Source organism: Pleurodeles waltl, chromosome 12 (assembly GCF_031143425.1).
Source record: "Pleurodeles waltl isolate 20211129_DDA chromosome 12, aPleWal1.hap1.20221129, whole genome shotgun sequence".
Taxonomy (NCBI): domain Eukaryota; kingdom Metazoa; phylum Chordata; class Amphibia; order Caudata; family Salamandridae; genus Pleurodeles; species Pleurodeles waltl.
In genome coordinates, this window is record NC_090451.1 from 512,918,914 (window position 1) to 512,941,764 (window position 22,851).

The window sequence follows — 22,851 nt, forward strand, 5'->3', positions numbered from 1 at the left end:
ACACAACACCTTCAACTCCTGGGTCCCACATCGAACCTGGTGCACGACCCTTGGCAACTGAATAACCGTAAGAAGTTCACTGTGTTGGAGTGTTGTTATTTGTTTTGTATCTATTTGGCTTATCTCCCCATGCAAACTGGGTTTTGTTTTGGGGAATTAAAAATGTCATACCCACCGTTGAGAGTTAGCTATGAGGAAACACTTTCTATCAGATAAACTGTAAATATATGTAGTGTTGCTGTAAAATGCAAATGTATAAATCCCCAACTGATGTACGGTCTCCGTTGCTATCTGTCTAAGTGTGCATTATATAAATACCAATACTTACGTAAAACAAAAAAAACAACCCTAGATACATTTGTTGCTCAAAGTAGGTGCCTACCTTAGAGTCACTGAATGCAAGGTGATAATAAACCACTAAAGTGACTGCATCAAAAAGAGAGCCTTGTGCATGTAAAATTGATAAAATTATGATGCACTATCAACCAGGCTGGAAGAGAGTCCTTGCAGTGACACTGCTTGGTCGCAGATAGGTCGGCTGTGCTCACGACGTTTGATCGCTGTCGCCTCCCTTTGGCGCTGCGCGTGGTGTGCGCACTGTCCCGCCTTCCCCCTCTCTTCCCAGTTTGATCTGTGCTCTTTTCCCTCAGTTGATTATGCTGTTCTTGCCCACGAACGCTTATTTCTGCTTGTTCACCCCTGGACTTTGATTTAATGTGTTGTCCGAATATCCAAACCAGATACCCATGGGCGTAGGAAGTGTGGGGGACGCGGGGGATATGTCCCCCCCCAGATTTTGGAGTGGGGGGGACACGGGGGACAAGGGTGGGGGGGACGAGGGGACAGAAGAATTTTCCCTTCTCCTGTAATTCGCATTAGCGCACAAAAGCGCTACCTATACTGGCCCTGCACTTGACCTGTGACCTGGCTCCAGGACACTCGCCCTCTGCCCTTTTGTTGTGCTGCAGCACACAAGGGATTCTTTCTCACCTTGCCCCTCAGCAGTCTGCACTTCTGAGAACAAAGGGAGAATAGAGGCCCTTTGTTGATTGCTGTCTGCATCCCGTCCCTCCTGAGCTCTACCCTTCTCTTCCCTTGAAGATCGAACCCTGAAGACAGCAGCAAGATTTGAAGAAGGTAAGGAGGTTTGTGTAATTAAATAAAGTATTGCCAAGTAACTCCCTTTCTTTTTAAATACAGTGTTGTGTTGCAGAGTATCTCCCTTTCTAAAAACAGTATTGTTGAGTTACTGTGAGATATGAGCAGGGCAGACTTTAGCGTGCTAGTGGCACCCTGTGCGCCAATGTTTGTTAGGGCTCCCCTTTCTTTTGCCTCTCTCTCACTCTCTTCCCTCCTCTGTCTCCAGCTTGCCTGCCCCAGTGCTAATTATTGTCCCCTAAATTGACATCCTGCCCCCCCCCAACATTTCGGTCCCCTGTCTCTCCCTCAGCCTTCCTGGTATTTGTGAAAGCCTGCTCTGAAGGCCAAGGGCTGTCTGTAAACCTCATTTCCTGCCAATGGCCTGTGCATGCAAAGCCAGCACTGTGCAGCTCACAGGCTTTACAGGACTTCACAGGCTGTGGTGGAACAGAGCCTGACACTGCTGGATGAACAGCGGAGAGACCAGCACACAGCATGGGTCCCAGAAAGAACCAGATGGCCGGAGAGATGCACAGGACTAGGTAAGGCAGCTAGGGTGATGCAACCGGTGCTGCCACACTGGGTGCTGACTTAAGATGGGGGTGCTGTGTTTGCAAGTATATTGTGACTTTAAAAGCACCTGCTGGATGTTCCTTGCCACCAACAGTTTTCAGGCAACAATAAAAATCTTAAGATAATTCCGGTGATTAATGGTCATTCTGGAGAGCGATTGAAGTTTTGTCTAGTGGAAGTTTTGACTCATCATACCGTACAGGGTTACTATGCCTGCTACAAAGGCCGTCTACATGCAGATCACAAAGTGTATATAATGTGAATAGGTTAGTGGGTTACTGCTTTTGTCAGATGCAGAAAAGTACCCTCTTTTTGGCATGGTTACCCCACTTTTTGCCTGTTGTCAGTATGTTTTGACTGTGTTCACTGGGATCCTGCTAACCAGGACCCCAGTGCTCTCTCCCATTAAATTTGGTTGCTTGGACCACACACACCCCACACTTGGCATACTGGTGCCTCTTATAAGTCCTTAGTATATGGTACCCAGGTACCCAGGGCGTTGGGGGATCAGAGGTTCTCCATGGGCTGCAGCATTTATTATGTATTATGCCATCCATAGGAGCCCATGTAAACTGTGTCTGCAGGCCTGCCATTGCAGCCTGCGTGAAAAAGGTGCATGCACCCTTTCACTTCAGGTCACTGCGCCAGATCACTGTATGTCACCCCTATGGTAGGCCCTCCTAGCCCAGAGGGCAGGGTGCAAGTACCTGTGTGTGAGGGCACCTCTGCAGGAGCAGAGGTGCCCCCACGAACGCCAGCTTCATTTTCCTGGACCTCGTGAGTGCGGGGACGCCATTTTACGCTTGTACTGGACATAGGTCACCACCTATGTCCAGCTACATAATGGTAACTCCGAACCTGGGCATGTTTGGGAACAAACATGTCAGAATCATACCCCAATACTATTGTCAGTATTGATTGTATGATTCCATGCACTTTGGGGGCTCCTTAGAGGATCCCCAGCATTGCTCCTACCAGCTTTATGGGGTCTTCCGGACAGCCCACGCTGCTTCCACCCCTCAGACAGATTTCTGCCCTCCGTCTGCTGCTTGAGCAGATCATGCCCAGGAAGGCAGAACAAAGGATTTCCTTTGGAAGAGGGAGGCAACACCCTCTCCGTTACAAGGCTTGGGAGAGGTAGCCTCGCCAAGCTACTAGTATGCTCTGTAGGGCACATTTGGTGCCCTCCTTGCATAAACCAGTCTGTACCAGTTCAGGGACCTCAGCCCCTACTCTGGCGTGAAACTGGACAATGGAAATGGCGTAACCACTCCCCTGTCCATCACCACCCCAGGGGTGGTGCCCAGAGCTCCTCCAGGTGGCCACTTGATTCTTCCATCTTGAATCCAAGGTTGGCAGAGGCCTCTGTGAGAATCTGAGTGGCCAGGTCAGGGAGGTGACATCACAGCCCCTTCCTAGGTGGTCACCAGGCTAGGTGACCAATCCCCCTTTCTGGGCTATTTTGGGTTTCCCTCTTGGGTGGGTCCTCAGATTTGACGTGCAAGATTCCAGCAGGACTCCTCTGCAATGTTTACTTTGACTTCTGGCCACTGGAACCGCAACTGGACTTAACAGAAACCTACAATCTGCAGCTCCAGTGACGACTTCGCCACGCAACATTGTTTCTCTGACTCCTTCCAGCAACTGCAACATTTGCCCAGCTGTGCTTCCTCTGAGGGCAGCAAGTCTTCGGTCTGCATGAGAAGAAAGAAGGAAAATTCCTTGGAGTGAAGGAGTCACTTACCTGCATCCGCAGGCACCAACTGCAACAACAACCGGCTGCGTGGATCTCCTCTCCTCCTGAGCTGCGTGGATCCTGCATCAGGGGTGGTAGTCTGGAGTGGTCTCCTTGGTCCTCTCTACCAGCTGCCCAACTTTGGGGTAGGTAGGTCCTTGCCTTCCCATGCAGGACAGTACCCCCATGCACTGCGTCTCTTGCAGCTACCAAGGCTTGTTGTTACCTCCTCCAAGGGATCTTCAGGCTCCGTGTAGCCTCAGCACCTGGCACTCTTCTCTGTGAAGCACAGCCCTCAACGTGCTTCATCTGTGAAGTGGGACCTCTGTTCATGTGTGCTGTGGGCCTCTCTACAGCTCCTGGGCTCCTTGCCTGTAGGTCTTCTGTGGGGGCTGCCTCTCCTCCTCCAGACTCTCTGCCTTGCTGATGGTCACCTGGACCTTGCTGGTCCCCGGCAGCTCCCCTTTTCTCCTACTGCGACATTTGCTTTTGCCAAGGCTTGTTGGTGGGTTTTCCACACCACAGACTGACTGCAATTCTTCATCTGGCATGGGTTGTCAACTGCATCACCTAGGAACTCTTCATCTGCTCCAGTGCTGCATTGCTGACCATCTTCGTCTCCCCGTCGACCAACTCCTGCATCCACAGATGGGTGGGTAGTGGCTCCTGCCATGACCGGACCATCCTACGTAAACTGGACTTGGTGCCCTTCTTTTCCAGGTCTTACTCTTCCAGGATCCACCTCTAGTTTCTTGCAGTCTTGTCTGCGTTTTGCAATATCCTTCTCTGTAGTCATTTTGGTGGGTCAGGGAAAAAACAGTAACTTACCTCTTTTCTCCTGGTCGCTGGGGGGCACTCTGGTACTTACCTTTGGGATTTCCTAGTTCCTCCAGCTCCCCTCTACCATTTCCACGTCCTTGGGTGGGGACCCAGCTTTTGCATTTCACTTTCTTATATATGGTCTGGTCCCCTTTAGGCCTTCAGTATTGCCTACTGCTTTTCACTGTTTTCTATTGCTTTTTATGCCAATTTGTGATTGCTGCTGTACATACAATAGTGTGTTACTTACATCCTATTGGAGTATTGCCTATCTAGTGTTTTAGTGTTTGTGTTACTGTAATAAGGAACCTTTATTTTCGTAACACGTGTTTCTTTCATGTGTGTGTAAGTGCTGTGTGACTACAGTGGTATTGCATGATTTTTGCATGTGTCCTAGATAAGTCTTGGCTGCTCATCCACAGCTACCTCTAGAGAGCCTGGCTGCTAGACACTGCCAGGTATACTGGACCTGGTATAAGGTGATAATACCATAGGTACTCACCACACACAAGGCCAGCTTCCTACACCAGAGAGCTCCTTTTTTGTCCCCTGCAATTTATAAATGAAAACTGAATATAGAACAGTGAGCAATGAACTCATCAAAGAGCTACATGCAAACATCAAGGTATAGATTAGAGCGTCATGATTTCCCCCCACTTTTTCATTAACTTAATGTTGCAAAACAAGTTGATTTGAGCGCAAATCAGTTCTTATTATTAAAGAGAGCCCCCAACCATGGTGTTATGTTTTAAATTCTGAGTTTGCGCTTCTCCAGATAAAGCACTGTGAAACTATACCTGCTACCAGTATGGATGACCTGTGACACCTACACCTTGTAGTCCTCTGTCTTATGTAACATTTCATATACACTGATTTACACATATATGATGATTGTCTCTGCGTAATGTCTGTGTGATGTAAAGTGCTTTGACACCATAGACTGGTATGAGGGATGAATGATGGAACAACACATACGTATATCGTGCATGCCTTAACATCGCGGTCTCAACAATGACCGTGTCTTTACTACGCATGCCTTTACAACGAATTTCATTGTAAAAGCATGTTTGGTAAAGGAACATGCGTGGTAAATTCTCCCTACCCTGCCCCCTTACACCTGATACCATACTCCACCCATCCAAGCATTTAAAACTGCCCCTGCCCTGAGCCCTAAACCCCCCTGCCCTGAGCCCTAAAAGTAGCCCTGCCCTGTCCTAAAAACTACCCTGACCCCCACTCTGAACCCTAAAACCTACCCTGAACTGCTCTAAAAACTACCTTGATGCCCCTGCTCCCACCCTGAACCCTAAAACCTACCTGCTCTGTCCTAAATACTACATGACCCCCACCCTGTACCCTAAAACCTACCCCACACTGTCCTAAAACTACTTGAACTCCATGCACTCCCCCTGACCCCTAAAACCTACCCCACCTGTCCTAAAAACTACCCCAACCCTACCCTGCCCTAAAAATGACCCCAACCTCCCAACCTCCTACTCTAAACCCGACCACAGCCCTACTTACCTCTCTCTCCTCTGCTTCTTCCTGATCCACCCGGACAGCTAGACCGCTCTCTATGCTGTAACCACGCATATGTGTGGTAAAGATATGTGTGGTAAAGGCATGTGTGCTAGACCCATATTTGTGGTAATGGCAGCGTGGTCAATGCATTGCATTGCATTGATTGCGTTGTAAGGGATATTTCCCGGTATGAGTGGTGCTATAAAACTAATGAAATGCATCTGAGAGTGGTGATGGATAGTAGTGAGGGAATCCGTGGCAGAGGTGGTCACTGGGGGGCACCAACAGACAATGTCGCACAGGGAGCCACCAGCACTAAGGCCGGCCCTATCAGACAGCTCAGCAGTTCACAGGAACACAGCAGCACAGGGACTACCACTTGACAGTCGGACAAGGACCTAGCAGCAGTCATAGGCCTCACTGGCCTTCATAGGCAGGCGGAGACCCAGAGACTGAGACAGCCTGACTAGTAAGAAAGCTCCCAACAGGCAGCACAGTGCATGGCAGGCAGCACAGGAATCGACAGGAAGCACTGCGCCCAGCAGGCAGTACAGGCCTCTTAGGACTTCACACAGGTGAACAGCATCACAGAGCCTGTCGCTGCCTAACAGGCAGCAAAGGGCCCAGCAGACAGGGAATTGCAGGCCACACAGGATTCGACTGGAAGCGACCGCCTTTCCCATCTCCCCCCACCACGGCAACCCTTCTGGGTGCAAACTTTGTGCAGGGAGCCCACCTCAAGGTTGTCCCTGTCCCCCCCAGAAATGTAGTCTCTCCTACGACCCTGCAGATACCGCTGGAGTGAGTCGACTGGGCACGATACAGACTTCTGCCGCTTGTAACTGAACTTTCTGGGTGCGGCTGAGGCAGCCTGTCACCTGATATGGGACTGTGCAGGGCAGCATTATGTAATACTCTTCGCTGGGCAGCTCGGTTATTGTTGTCTTTGTTCTGACGAATATCAATAAACTTATTAAAAAAAAAAAAACAGGCTGGATGAACTGGTGGCATCGCCAATAACATCAACACATGTAAGAATTTTAGAAGTTATCATAGAACCAGCTCTGAACTTAATCATGTGTCACATTCCACATTCTATATCATGCAGACCCAATGGCCTATCTTCCTTGGGTTCCCACAGAACATCAAGGCATCTTGTTGTCTTATCACAAATGGACCACACAAGCGGCTTACATCGAGCCTGACATACCTCCACTCACAACACAGAGGGAACAAGCATTTGCAATGCAACGGGTCTCGCATTTCTCTGAGTTAAAGCTATTAGCAGTTGTAAACTCCCAACCGGACTTTTCTTGCCTCATCAAATGGAAAAAAAGAGCGCGATCGTGCTGCTACAGTTCACTCATAATGAAACCTATCAGCAAAAGTGCAATTATCTACGTAACCGGCAAAAGTTCAGTTAACTATATAACAGGGTTGATGTCATGCAAAGCGCTCGACTTCTGCCCAGCGAGATCGTGCTGCGAAAAAAGAGAAAATGTAGTCCACAAACCGGACCAAAAACAGTGAGCTTCGTATGTTTTCAGTGCTTCGTGCTGCGCTGGAGGAGGGCTAACCACCGGAAAAGGCATGCCGCATGCATGCCTTCCACTAATGAAAGCAAGTAGATTTTAAAAGGCAGGTCCACGAACCAATGAAAGACACTGATGTGACATGGACGGGGCTCCGAGCTCTTTTCTAACTACTACAGCGTCTTGCAAGCTATACGCATGCACAAGCGCATGCTAGCGCAGGTTCGACCCGAATATTGGCCTAGGGAGATTTCAATTGGTCCGTTGAACATTCTCCCAATCACAACTATACAGCAACATATGGATGTTCTAAAAAAATGAACTTCTAGTTAACACCCAGGAGTCAAGGTTAGTATGTGTACAGTATTTGCCATCATAGTTTCTGTCAAGGGCATCCCAAATAAGGATATTAGAATACTCACCCACTTAAGTGGCAAGCTTCATCATGTGGTCTAGCTCCTTTGCTAGACAGGTACTGTAATGCCTAACGGGCCCTAAAACCCCCAGAAAGAGGAGAGAGGGCACTTTTTGATGGGAAATCTCTTCACTGACGAATTTCATGATCGGTGCAACAGTGGTATGACCGGTCAGTGTGTAGCGTCCGCCTAGCGAAGGACCCGATGAAGCACCCCACTTACGTGAGTGAGGGTTCTAGTATCCGTATCTGGGATGCCTTAGATAGACACTGAGAGGGCAACTAATAGACATATGCTAACCCCTACTCCTAGGTGTTGAGTGGAGGCTTATCTTTCTGACCATCGCATTTGTTGTTGTATGGTTACATCATCGAGCCTCAGTGTCTGTCATAAAACAACTTCAGAGCTCCAGACAGTTTCTACCTGTAAACCTACGTGACCACAACTCACTCTTTTAAAGTCACTTCACGGGCTCCTGTCACCAGAAGATCAACTTTCAAGATATTCTGTATCACTCACGCTGACATGCCCTGTTTAAGACCAGCTTTCCTGCAGGCTAAGCTTAAGGTATTTACTAAAATTAATAGTGCTGTCCAGAGTAGCACCTCGGCTAATTATGCAACACTGAAGAATACAAAAAACTCTCAGGTAAACTTTCTCTGTTCAACCTGCAGAACTATGGAATTTGCTTCCAACAAATATATGGGCCATTGACAACCACTTCAGAGAATGGTATAGAACGATCTTTTTTCCAGATGAAACCAATAGAAACTGGTAGGTGGATCTCACCGTACTACCATGCCACATGAAGTGGAAAACTCCAAGATCTTATTTTCCAGGAGACCTTCAAACAAATCCAACTAGCGTGTCATCCACAGGACAAAATAACGCATTGGAATCACTCATCTCAGCAAGCTTTCCGCTCACAGCTGAAAGAAATAGAATCTGTATAACTGCTAATCGCTAAAATTATAGGACAGCCAAAATTCTTCACTTAAGTACAACAGACCTCTTTGAATCCATCTTAGTAACTGTGAATCATTACTACACAAACATCATGTTGCATTTTCCTCCACTTTCGTCACATTGATTAAGCACGGTATACACAATGATTAACCACATGGATGCCATCACACCTCACCTAAAGAAGAGCCAACTAATAACAGTGTTATGATGTACATATGCAGTGAAGATTTCTTTCCAAGAACTAATTATGTTGGGTTTTTTTTGGTGATAAATAGCATCATAATGATAGGCCTGATTTAGAGTTTTGAGAATGGTATTCACTCCGTTAGGGCGATGCAGTAAAATACTCTTTTGCCCTAACAGAGTCCCTATCTCCTGAATTTGTAGTTGTCCGCTGGCCAGGCGCACCGCTCTAGTCATTGATGTGGACCGTCATCACGGCGGTTCCTATCAATGAGTCAAAAGTTTAACGGACAGCTCCTTCAAACATGAGTGCCACCCGTCAAACTTGAAACATGTTTTTGTTTCTTCAGCAAAAAAAATCACAAAGTGGAATTTTGTTTAAAAAACAAAACAAAAACGAATGGCCCCTACACCACAGAGATGTTTTCCCATGGTATGATGGTTATATAATCATTTTTACCGTCCCTTTCTGCCAAGTTTTTCATGGTGGTAAGGGATAGTATAAATTGGCCATTCATCCTCCCATCTCTGAATCAGGCTGGCGGTCGAATAGCCAAACCTCCAACATCCCTAACTTCATCAGGCCTTAGGAGGAGTATGTCAGCGATCTAAACAGAGTAGTCTCAGTCACTGACATACTTATGGTCCAACCGACTGTAAATCAGGCAGGCATGCCTTCAGTTTGTCGGAGAGGGGACTCCATTGCCATGGCGACTAAGTACCCTCTCTGCTATACTTTAAATTCACTCTGGTATGTCTAAGAGCTTTAGGACAACAATACTTTCTAAACTCTTGTGCATGACATAGTTACTAAGGTAAGTAGCACCCTATGTACAGCCAACTATATGACAAGGCCCCTGTCACAGATGACAATGAGAGGTCCTCTCTGCAGAAGATATGACAGCACGAGCGTTAGTGGTATCTTATGCATCATGAAGTAAACATTGGTATTCAACATCCATTACCCAAAGATACCGAAAGAAGACGTAAACTGTTTATAAAAGGAATTGGTTAACATATTTGCATGAGAAAAATGTCAAAGTGCATGCCAGCTGCATGATCAATAGCTTGACAGGCAAGAGCTGTAGTGCACAACCTGGTGCAAACTCTGGGTCTCAAAGGAGTAACTTCCTACCCCGTGCAAAACACTTCAGTAGCTTAAGGATGTTGAGTTCTTTATAAATAACAATATCACACTAATGCTGCAGCGATGCAACATGTTTATTAAACAGGACAAACAAGATATTAACATAACACAAGGGGTGATTTATGAGAGCTTGAAAGACACAAGAGCTCATACTAGAGGTTTTTACACGAGTCGCCACTCCAGACTTTGCATATCTGTTTTGTGTCTGGATAGAAAGTGGGAAAAATATCTGAAAGTTTCAGTAACCTTTGCCCTTACCTTTCGAAAGATGTATTCTCTACAGAAATGCACACTGGGTGACACTTTTTTTTTCTTTTTTTCTTTTTTTCTTTTTTTAGATCTGGCCTTGTGCCAGCCTTAGCTGTTTTGCCACCTTTGTGTTTTCAGAACACATCATAAACATACTTATAAAGGCTTTGGGTGTAACTGGATGTTGTGCTGCTCTTTTACTTTAAAATTTTCTTCAAATGTTTGCCAAATTTGTTTGGCAGATCGCATATATTTTAAAAAAAAAGCAACGCTTGCCGAAGCCAGTCCAGGTCATTTGTCAAGGCTTGGTTTGCATGCAAGTGAGCATTTCTTGAGTTATTTTTGCTTCCTGTGAGGGAGTCCAGTTACGTTGTGTGTTGGTGTGAGATTCTCTGTTGGGCTCAGACTGCAGTTTTAGCTCATAGTGCTGGAGTATTTTATAACATGTTTAGCTAAATCAAAGCATGCTTTTATAGCTTCGAAGTTCATCTTGCAGTGCAGTGCATTCTGGGTTACGTAGTTTGGATGTCAACATTGCAAGTATAGGTTCAAAAAGGCCAGTTTGCTAAAAAAAAAAAAAAAAAAAAAAAGCTAGCAGCGCTTTGGGGTGTCATTGGATAGTCCCTTGTCACCTTTGTGTTTTGATAAGGCACTATTCTCTGTCCTTCAAATGTTTGTTTTCTGGTTTCAGACAGTAAGGCGGGGGTCACTACTTGTGTGTGTTTTTATTTATAGTAGTAGTGCCCTCTCTGCCGTTTAATTTTTTTTTAAATCTACCAGTACAAAGCTGCCAAGCTGCTCAAAGCAATATGAGTCGCGCTCAGCCAGTTCTGTCCTTTTAGGCAACAGCACACCGTCATATGGCCAGCGCTTAGTTTGTAAAGCACGGGTGCCGGTGCCCGAAGCCTTGCTCAGGAGCCCGCAGCCGGTTGGTACCATGAATGGTATTCTCAACTACCTTGGGCATCTTTAATCCTCTACCAGGCCTCCCCCCCCTTAACTCGCCCTTGGAGCTTCCTGCTAAACTCCCCCCTCCAAAACTACCTCCCCCCTCGGACGTTTTTGCCCTTTTTCTTCCTCCGTCGTTCCACTTTCTCCGTTTTCCACCCCTACTTTAGCAAAACGTTTGATGTCCTCAAAAATGAGTGCTGGTGGCCCCACCCGCTCAAATTAAGCACTCCCTGGGACTTGTATTTATACTTTTAACATTGCAAGCATGGGTTCAACAATCCCATCCTGCAAACCACCGTTGTCTAAAAAGGCAGGACTGGTAGAAAGCGCATCGCTTTCGGCCAGGGATGATTATGGCACAGCATCCTCTGGTCCACATTTCTTAGCAGCATCACGGCTGGTTCATTGTGGGTTTTGCAGCTTCTAGCTCCGACCTCTCAAGTTTCCCAGGTCAGAACGCTAGTGATTAATTCAGTAGCCAGGGTCATTCTTTGCTTTCTGGGACTGCGGTCCTGATTTTCAAATAGCATAAAAGGAACTACAAATCCTAAAATGCCCTGAAAAAAAACTGACCTGCGTGAGTTATTTAGGCATGGAACTGGCAAACCTGAAAGCCCAAATGGAAGGAGCATCCGAGTCCTGGGAGATGTTGGTTATCCACACACGAAAGCATCACCATCTATCACATGCAAAGGGTCTGACTCCAGACAGCAGCGCCAGAACCCAGACTACAAGCGGCAGGCAGAGGGAGAGGCCATGGCATCATGCTGCTTGGATGCCTTTGCGCTACACCCTCTCAGTAGTGCCTACAAACCCGTATACCTGTGGTTCTACAAACACAGGTGCAGGTGTGACCCCCTTACAGCTAACATTCAGGGTCACTGGAACTATGCAGCAATAAAATAACCAAATCATGAGGCAGCTTTGACAAAGCTATGCAGCCAGAAACAGCAAATTATGTAGCGTAATCAGTGACAGTAACTCAATATTTTGTTAATTCAGTACCTATGAATACTTTCTGGACCATTTTGATCATGCTCTTCTTGTGTTCAATTCTTTATTACTGTCGAGACATCAGTTAAGGTTCTCTAAGGATCTGCCACAGTGTGGAGCCTTGTTTGATCCTTTTCAGATAGAAACATTTTTGGGTGGAATCTAAAAAACTACGCAGCAGGTGGTGGGTTAAAGTGGTAAATGAAGCCAATCCACAATGATCCTTATAAACCTGCAGCAGAAGAACTGGAGATTTCCGGTTGCCTCGCATACGCAATGCGCATGCTTCATACTGTTCCTGTAGTGTGTGGTAGCGGGGGTTCAGGGTTTCCGTGCAGAGCTTTGCTTATTTACTGAACTGTAATTTCCACGTTGGGAGAAGATAAAGAGCTATCCACGTATCACCTGCTCTGTAGTACCCAACAAAAAGTGAACTTTCAAGACCCAACTGCAGGGCAACCTGAACATTTATGGAATTGTAGGTCTGGTTTAAGCCAAGACCTTTTGATATTACTAAAATGGTATGAATCATGCATGCTCATAGGGGCTTTCAGTCTGCTCTCTTCATTCATTGGTCTGTTGTTGTCATTAACATTTTTCTTCTTTCCACCACACCTTATCACGAGGGGAACAAATCAGCGCTCTGCAGTCATTGCATAAATTTACCATGAGTGATAGCATTCTGCTCTTTCACAAGAAGCAAGTGCACACACAAAGTAGTTCCCTTTAGTGACAGGGACTACAAGGGTGCTTTTTGAGACCAAAAGCCTTTCTGCTTTTACCCAATATTTCTTTGTTTTTGAATCAGCCCGGCAGCTCTCCCAAAAATAAAATGTCTAAGAAACACCATGACAAAACGAAATAAACACTGACAAAGCCAACATGCTGACAGCCAACACCAGAGATGCCAGCTTTGCTAATGCTTGTTTTAGAAGGTACAGATATTAAAACAGAACATACCTTTACTTTTCCAGTTGCAGTTGGTGTTACTCATTATGGACTTTTCTGAACACTAAAAAGTCATAAAATGCCACCTTCCAAAACAGTGACTCTCACAGGAATGATGAAATATATTGTCATTGGTTTAAACCAAATAGTCATAGAGTAGATTCAATAGAAAAAGCAAACAAGGACAGGGAGGCTGGTCAAGGAAAAACATGAAAAGACAACATCAAACTAGGACACAGTAAGTTGCATAGAAAAAAGATGGATACCTCCTTCCTAGGAAAAGCTACCAGTTAACTTCATACCTATGATCAGGGCCACTGGAATTCTGCAGTTGTGCAGCCGCAGCAATTTCTGCATAATTATAGACATGCTACATTTGCCACATAATCCATCATCTGCCACATAATCTGCAGATTTAAACAAAAAAATATTTCTAGCTCAAACAGTTCAAAAGTTACTAAAATGCATTGACGTGTTGCTGCTCAAGGAAAAGCCCTATGCAAAGCTGGACTGGGCATCTTTTTGTTGCTGATTGCTATATTAGGGTATTAAAATGGTATTAATGAGGTATAACTAATGCCCAGACAGTGTTACCAAGTTTTAAAATGCTGAAATTATGAAGTAATACAACTACAAAATGTGTCAAATTATGCTGCATAATTTGCCTTTTCTTGCAGCATAATTTACTCAAACCTGCTGCATAATTTAGCCCTCTTCTATCACATAATTCAAGTGGCCCTATCTATGATGAAGACATTAAAAGCTTCCAACATTGATGGCCTCTCCTGCCAAATTCAATTGACTCAGTATTTGGAGCTGTAAAGCCAAAACAACCCCCAACCCAGATTTAATAGGGGCCTCTATCCTCTGGGTGTCTTCCCTTTTCGGGGACCAGGTAAGCGTATGGATGCTCATATGATTGTTAATATTAGCCACGCCCACTTCCTTGCATCTCTTCCTGGTGGAAAAGATATAAACACAAAGACCTGATATTCCTGCTAAAGTTGGCTCAGCATCTAGACATCCCTCAAAGAACCAGTTGTAAAAGGCACCTCCATCCTTTGAGTGTACTGTCAGTGAGGGCACAAGACAGAGGGTGCCATTGTTAGTTTGTTCATCAAGCTTGTCTTGGCCACGGAAGCAGCTTCCAGAAGCAGGACGGTCCACGGCTCCTAGAGAGGTGTACTGGGCTAATGAATGGTAGAGGAAAGTACATCCTGACCCACAGAGGTTTCTCATTCACATTGTCCTTCACAGGGACAATGTGTCCTGTTTAAGTATTCACTTTCTTTGAATATGTTATAGTATCTGCCTAGCATAGGCATGGAGGAAGGACAAGGAATGCAGGTGTTTTGGGCTAACGACCAATAGAATTGCAACTAACCTTCATCTGTTCATGAAGCCTGATGACCTCATTCACACTGGCACTGTACTGCAGCGGGGCATGGCCCTCTGTTTATGCCTTCCCGCCTCCCCGGCTATGTTACAACAGCTTCCTAAAAGTTGTTAGAGAAACATGGGTTGAAGATTCTTACTGGGATCAGACGAATGGCTCCTAAAGCGCATCTTGCGAATAATAAGTTGGTGTTGGAAGAGCATGGCAAGAAGCAATTATGAACTAGAAAATAAATGATGGGCGGGGGATAGAACTAGGGGTCATTAGACTCTCTCACAAAAAAAGGAAATAGAAAAATAAATAATAAAAATGGGAAAATAGGGACATAAAATAAAGTAAATAAGTGTCCGCTATTCTAAACACATTGATATATAAAAACTCAATGTAAGAAAGTAAATTGTAAGTGTTTCTGCATTAATGTTTTCACATGCCTCTGATATATCATTACTTTGGGGTTGTGAGTAACTTCGAAGGCAACTCAAGCATCACTCTTATTTTCATTCAGAAGCCCTTGTTGAAAAACATACTTTGTTCCATTTGCTTTTCTATAATTTTCTGTAGTCATAGCAATCAAACCTACTGCATTTTATTGCTTATGAATCAGTTGTGTTGTCGTGGTTTAATACAAATTGTACCAGAGAGAAAGAGATTCCACATGGATGTCAGTAACAGGTGTAGGTAAGGTTAGAAGCCATTGATACCTTTGGTTATCCTAAAATAGCTAAAGTGCCTTTTCGCGTTAAACATATTATAATCTTGACAATCTACTTTCACACATCAACGGGAACAGAAAACAGACAAGTCTCTAGGCGCCCTTTTGTAACTTTCTGTGGTTTATACTCGATATCCTTCTCTTACAATTTCAGCATCAAATAATAAGATCTGAAAGGGCTCGGGTTAGGACTACGTGCTTGAGAGCCACTTCTGCTGCCACGGGCATTTGGAAGAATCGGTGGCATGGCTTCTCAGCCTGAAGCAGGAGAGTGTCATTGAAATACTGTTTTTAAGAGCATCAGAACACAGAATTGGAATTGATTTATCCTTCAGAGTAATTAAAATGCTTCCCAAATCAATAACATTCTAAAGGTGGGGACTTTAAGGAAAATATCTGAAATATTGCGGGACACTCAAAAGCAACACAATTTGCATTTTTTATGCTGCAAGTAAAGAATCTTGCTGGTAGAAGGTCTGTCAGGAAACAACATGCGGGGTCAGTCTTGGAAGACCCTTCAGTCTGAAGCCACCTGTGGCCGGAACTAACCCTCAGACACCTAGGGTTGGACTGGGACAGAAAATAAGCCTGAGCATCCGAATAAAAGTGGTCCCATTAGCGAATCAAAGAACAAACAAAGTGGCTTAAGTTTGCAAATCCTGACAGGTTTAGGCTTGCATTGTAGGTGTGTTGCTAGGTATGGAAGACTGCATGCATGTGTGCATGCTGCAGGCAATGTTTGGGCAAATATCGGGGATATCAACTAAAAAGTGGCTTAGCAGACCATTAAATAGGCCCGCAGTCAGGAAAATCGTCCCACACACTGACTTTTCAGACTAGCCCATCAGGCACGACCTGATTGCCCTATAGGCCAATCCAGATCTGCAGACACCTGCTGCCCCCTTACTTCAAAAACACTCACTGGCATTGTTGAAATTAGCTGACAAAGAAATTGAGTTTTTCGCTCACCACAAATCATCAAATTGTTCTTTCAGAATTGTTAAGAAAGGGGCTGGAATTATTACAGGATTTGAGCACTTACCCTTTGGCTTCTAGCTGTTGGATTTACCCTGCCATAACGGCTCTACTGAAACAAAGATCATGGATATTTTTTTGCAGTGTTACATAGCGCTTTTCACGTGCACCGGATTACAGTACAAAACATCAGAATGTTTTTAGGCAAAGGAAGATTAAGTGATTTGCCCAGAATCGCATCAGGATGGGGCTCAAACCTGGCTCCCCAGGTCCAAGGTTAGCAGCTCTGGCTGTTGGGCATTATCTCCTGCCCAACTTTCTAGTACGACATGGCCAAGGCAACATTAACAACTTTGCACTGAAACATGAAAGATGTTGGTTCGGCACCTTTTCAGAAAAAAAGCAGTGCTGATTTATGCATCTTTACACTGAATCAAACAGGACAACCAGGGATCAATTTGCACTAGTGGTCGCAGTTGTTGGGCACCGGCACTCATTTTTGAAGACTGGACTTATTTTTCATCATCAGACCCTGACGGAGAGTAGACCTTTCAACGCGGACAGTGGATTTCTGGGGCTTTTTGATCATGTATCACATCCAACTGTTGCTTGCACCACACCTTCTATTTACACCCAGCATCCACTGTGCACTACCTTTTGCCGTGCGCAGGATGATTTGGCCACAGGGCATGGCCTAAAGCCAAAGTCATGTGTACAAGTACCACAGTGGGCAGCCAACTTCCACTGTGCATGCCACTGTCATATCTAAGTCTTTATGCTGGGAGGTTGGCTGCAAAGCCTAATCAAAGATTAGGCCTTCCACACAACCTACTGCAAGCAGACATTCCCTACAACAGGAGGGTTGCAGTAGGGCATGGCCTACAGGCAGATACTGTGCCCAACCAGCCACAGGCTCCGAATACTTCTGCTGCACATGTCCTTTGGCCCTGGGCTGCTGAATTAGGCTGCATGACTTGGCCAACCTATACACCCAACCTACCTTGGGCGACCAATGCCATCAGGCTCTTTTTCTTTTTTTTAAAATGTTTATGATTCTCGAATCCTTCATGTGATTCAGGATCCCTCGCTCGACCTATTTTGGAATTTCCAAAGGGGTCTGCAGACCTGGACCCACATTCACAGAACTTGCAAATGGGCCATGAGGCCCATTTGCAGGCCTCGTGGTCCATGAGGCTTGCCATGGATTCACAATCTCTTGCCTCTATAGCTTGCACAAGGTTTGCGTGGTGCCATCTAGGATTCATGGATCTCTGGAACTGCACAGGAGGCAGAGGCCACAGCTCCGGGATTCATAAACCCTGTGGCGAAATTGTCATTTCCTACTTTTTAATCACAGGGGTTTTGACACCCCCATGTAGGCCTGGGGTCAGTGTGTGCTTATAATGCCCCCTTGTGCACCCTTTATTTCTGTTTTTTCAGAACATGGTCACCATGTGCACATGTACAGCAATTGCAGCACCAATATTTTTCTCCAGGTTGCAGGGAGCCAATCAAATCATTAGAAGTTCAAGGATGTGGATTTGGGGTTGCAGACCCTAAATGGCACAGGAGAAAAAAATATTTTATCAAAGATTTGAATATTATTCGGTTTTTGGGTCCACTGTGGTCCTCAAAACCTGTTTCACGTAACTCTCCTTATTAACAGTCCAGATTGTTCTAAAATGTAACCTCTTCGTGCCTTGACTGGGAGGGTTTTTAAAGGCCAGTTTCTCAATAACTACAAAACAGTTTTACTCCAGACCAAGCAGAGACCCTTACTTGAGTAAGTTTCTTCTGTAATGCCATGTTTGCAGTAATTCTGTTTAGCCATTTTTAATATAACAAGGAGCAAAGATTCCTATGGGAGCTAAAATGGAAAATATCATTTTTGGGACCCTCTCCCTTTTTCTAGGTCCTTCTTGACAGATCTGCAGGAAACTTACCCAGAAGAACCAAAGTGAACACATTGTTTTTTAACGTTCCACACATATTTGTAAAACGAGACAAATTTATTAGCAAAACAGTAAGTGGCTTTTCAATGGAAAGTTTGGCCTTATCGTAACTATTCAACCGCTACCGCTGTCTGTGCAATATTGTTCATGGTACAACCCTGGCACGTACAAATGAAAATTAAATTACATCAAATGAAGACAAAATAATTCATCCAGTGTAATTTAGGAAATTAATTACTGCAAGATCATCTCTCTAGATGAATCCCAAAGTAATTAATCATCCAGAAATAAACAAATGGCATAGACATCACAGCTCCACCACCATACATACTTACAGTAGGCATTAATGAGATTTTCTTATTGCAGCGGGGCAGTGATGCACCAACCAGACTCTCACAAGGAAATTATGCATAGGTTTCTATGCAAGTACTACTGGCTTCTATGGATCATGAGATTCTCTCTGTACCTCTCAGGATATTTGGAGGACAAATTCATTTGAGCGAACCTAGAGGATGCCTAGTTTCAAGAGTGCTTACTAGAAAGCAGATGGTTGTTTATTGCTGCATATGACACGTCTTGGTAACGACCCCTGTCAAACACTATTAGGCTCCAAACGTAATGTGGTGTTGGTGATGCACTTGGCATGTGTATCAGAGCCCAGTGATCACCTGGCGTCCATATTGTTTGGGGAATGTGTCTTTTTGAGTCAAAACCACACACACGCGTCCTTACCAAAGGCAATATAACAGCTGGTGTTGGCACAGAGGTTTGTCGGACTCCCAGTGGCATGCACGCATAGTTAATATGTGACACAGCACATTTGCTACAACCTCATCAGAGAAGACAGATTAGAGAAACAGTTGTCAAGATGGACTGTTGGGGTAATGCACCTGCTGCAGAGGTACGTCTGGAAACTGCGACTTAAAGGTTCAGTTCTAGGCAGGGTTGAGAAGCCTATCATCTATCCAGGGACTGTGGAAACAGTGCACTGGGCTGGTTCCTAGTGGAGCCTTTCATCGGTGTGGTGATCTGATGCAGTTTAGAATCCTTAGCAGCAGTCAAGTGGCTCGTGAAGCCTTTTTCAGGAGGAATGTGTTAGAGGGAAATCTGTTAATAAAATAAGACAGATCAATTTGACACAATAATATAGGTTTAATCGATTTTCAGCTGGGAACAACAGGCAGTCTCAACATAGAGGCCATGACTGAAGTTCAAAGTTCTAGTTCACAAGCAGCGGTATTTAAACTGTAAAAACCACAAAAAACTATGGTTACAAGTTCATCATTGACGTAAGCAAGAACAAGCAGTACAGATAAGATAATAGGGGAGAGGTACCTCTTGACAAGAGCACATGCACAATTACTGGTCACCTCTTTGGTGGGTAAGTAACATTGACGTCATTCTGCATCTCTATCTGTTACATGATGCTCACGGTAGCCATGCCTTGTGCAAATGCTAATCTGACCCTTACACAGTTCCCCTCACCAAGATATGAATGACTTCTGGTTTTTAGGACCCTTGGCTAAAGCAGGATACACCCTTTTGTTCCACCCTGTTCGTGCTAAGTGAACATTCTGAAAGCAACAGTTGGTGCAGCTTTAAAGTAAACTCTCATTCTAATGTGACGTGGGCCTCTTTCGTGTTTCAGCACAGCTAACTTAACAAGGCAGCATGTGTATAAGTTTCCTAAGTAATAAGTGTTTGTTTGTCCTAAATATGACCTGCCTTTTCTATTGAACCCACAGTCTGTATTTTTTTAGCATGTCATATATTAAGCCTTTCACTACTTACATTAGTTTACAACTATCCCTAGCCTAAAATGTTTGTATTGGGATTTGGGAACTTATGTTTGTATGTATGTGATGTGTTCCTATTCTTCCTACATCAAATCAATTTGCACGAGGAACTGTGAGGTAAGGCTGGTACCAGAAGCACTGCTGCCAGTGGACTGAGTGGAATGACTGCTGGTTCTGCATGCTTCTCTGAATCTCTGGTGTGATGGTGTCTAAAAACCTTGAAACACTGTGTACCTGAGTAGAGGCGTCAGATGTGCTACGCTTGCAGATGTCCTGACTGTCAGTCAGGCAACAGACTTAGAAAATGGCGTCTTCCAGCCTAGGCAGCACAAGACGGAGACTGAGCTATCTAAGTGATTATTAAATCGCTCTGAACTTGAGTTATTGGGAGACGTTTAAAAAGTTGAGCAGCCCAGAGAGAAACTACACAACTCGGAACCCTTCTCTCCGAGTGCAAGGATGAAAGAACATTTTATGTTCTTTTGCCCTGCTTATTCTCTTCCCAGGTCTAAGTGGATTTGTAACATTTGTCGTGAAATGGGGATAAGAGACTGTGCTTCTGCCTTTAGGATCTTAAAAAGCCCCCACTCTATGATTTTAATACATGCTGTCAGTAAGTATTTACTAGCAGCATGGCGTACACGCAGTTCCATTATTAGGACTGTTTTTTAATCACGAGTGTTCTATATTTTACTTCTTACAGAACTGTAGGGGGGGTTTATAGCTGCATTGTGTATTGTTGAGGAATTTTTATCGAATTGTATTTTATGTATTTATTTCATACACTATTTGGATTTTATTCTTATTATTATTATTGTATATTCGCTTTGATGATCGAATAAAGCATGTGTCAAATCACAAATCACACGTGGTGTCGAGGCACACGGTGCATGTTTTGGTTGGGGATTGGTTGTTCTATGATATGTGACTGTGTGGTAGCTGATTCTGCTTATCTGAAGGGAGGTGATCTAATCAGATGAAACATATTTATGTAATAAATACCAGTCGGCAATTTTTGACTATTTGTTGTCATTTTGAAATTTCGACTGCCTTTTACTGTTTGGTGTATCACCGAGCGTCCGATCCTGAATTTAGCTTAAATGGTTGCATAGTTTTTTATCTTTTTTTAGAGGATTAATTGGTTGGAGTTGTAGGTAATTGTTATTGTAGGTTCTAGTTGACACGCAGGAGTAAATTGCATTTTAATAATTGATATAGTAAGCAGTAATTTCCCGCTGCTCCCCAGCAGTAGAGTGATGAGTGGAGGGCAGAGTGTTGACCCTCAGGAAAAAACACTGTAATATGCTTTAGATACAAACCAGATTTTTTTTTTTGTCCTCTTCACCAGTGAATCCCACAGCTAGTTGTGAGGGATGAACTGCTTTACCTCAAAACTGTCCAAAGCTGTGAGAGGAAAGAGTCTGATCCCACAGTATAGCCTTCCTAAACTTTGTCTAGCACAGATTGGTGACCAGAGAATTATAACTGTACTTAACCAGCTGCCTGACCCCCAGGCCCAGCATTATACACTTTTGTTTTTGTTTTACTGCAGGGGTTCCTGTGAAGACATCAGTCCACTGTGAAGTGCGATCCACTGCTGTCTACAATGTTATTCATCTTGCTAACAGTATTTCTTCATGTCACAGGTACAGTCATGCTCTTTTGATTTGTGTTGTATAATGTTAATTGAAAGTTATGAGCTCACTAGCACATTTTGAAGCTTCATAGCGCTGCAAGGTAGTTGCTACCTTTTCATATTTAATTCAGATTATTTAGGAAATATTTGGTAGTGCTGTGCAGACCCTATCTTTGCTCTCAGTGCATCTAACACTCCAAATATTGTACACTCTATAGTGGGGGGGCCACACAGGCGTGATTTCTACCCTCCTTCTATTTGGGTCTTCTGACATTTAATGACATGGTTGTGGGTCCAGAATAAAACAGTTTTTTCTGTCTCTGTTTTCAGGGCAATGTGTACCAATGGTAATACTTGCCTTGTCATCTATGAAGCTCTGTCCAAATTAGGTTTGTATCAAGTTAGGTTTTTAACTATTATTTTGAAATTATGGAATTACGTTTTTTTTGCTTTAGTTATGACTTTTACCATGTTTAACAGATTGTCCCTATTGTTTGTATTGTTTTGTAAGCTGATGACAAGGTTTTTAAATACAAAACAAACTTAGCTGTAGAGGATCCTATACTCCTAGAAGATATGTCGTGTTGTACTTTGTTTTGGGGGAAAAAGGGTCTCTCTGCTGAAATGTCTATGTGCGAGACAGAGAATATTTGTAATGCATGCATGGTCCAAAGAGCAGAAGCAGCATGATCTTGGTGGTGCTAGGCTAATACCTTTTTGAGGCGCTGTATTTGAGTCACACAGCATTATGAAAGCCAAGTCTCGATGCCTTTGACGTAATGTACACACACTAGTACCAAAACTTCCACAGAACAGACTCTTTGAGAACCTCCACATCAGAGAAATACATATCTACTGACCTCAGGTTTAAACTACCCAGTCCATAGAGCTCCAGAGGTTTGAGATCTATAGTTAACCTGTGATCAAAAAGTCTCTTAAATTATCCTAGGATAAAGGGCTTGGATGTCAGTTGAACTCGGTGGTCAGAATTATAGATGTGTAAGCCAAAAGCAAATTTTAAGTTTTGTTGGGTTCAGCTTCAGCACCCTACTTCTGAACTGAGTATTGACAGCATAACTCCATGCATTTTTTTTTACAATAATCTGTCTAGCAGTAGCAAGGCAAAGAATGATTGACCGCCACCTCAGTGTCATCAGCTTAGGTACTCAAGTATATGTCTAAATTGAATGCCTGGATTATTTATTGGTAAT

The 22,851-nt window shown here is 44.2% G+C and overlaps 1 protein-coding gene across 2 annotated transcripts in view; it reads left to right on the forward strand.

Annotated features, from left to right (window-relative positions):
- LOC138268029 (adhesion G-protein coupled receptor G1-like) overlaps positions 1 to 22,851 on the forward strand; it is a 360,820-nt gene that overhangs the window by 254,217 nt on the left and 83,752 nt on the right. For both annotated transcript variants that reach the window (XM_069217352.1, XM_069217353.1), the window contains exon 2: positions 21,557 to 21,650. In XM_069217352.1, coding sequence (XP_069073453.1) covers positions 21,611 to 21,650 — 40 coding nt within the window. In that variant the 5' untranslated portion in view covers positions 21,557 to 21,610. The remainder of the gene's footprint in view (positions 1 to 21,556; positions 21,651 to 22,851) is intronic.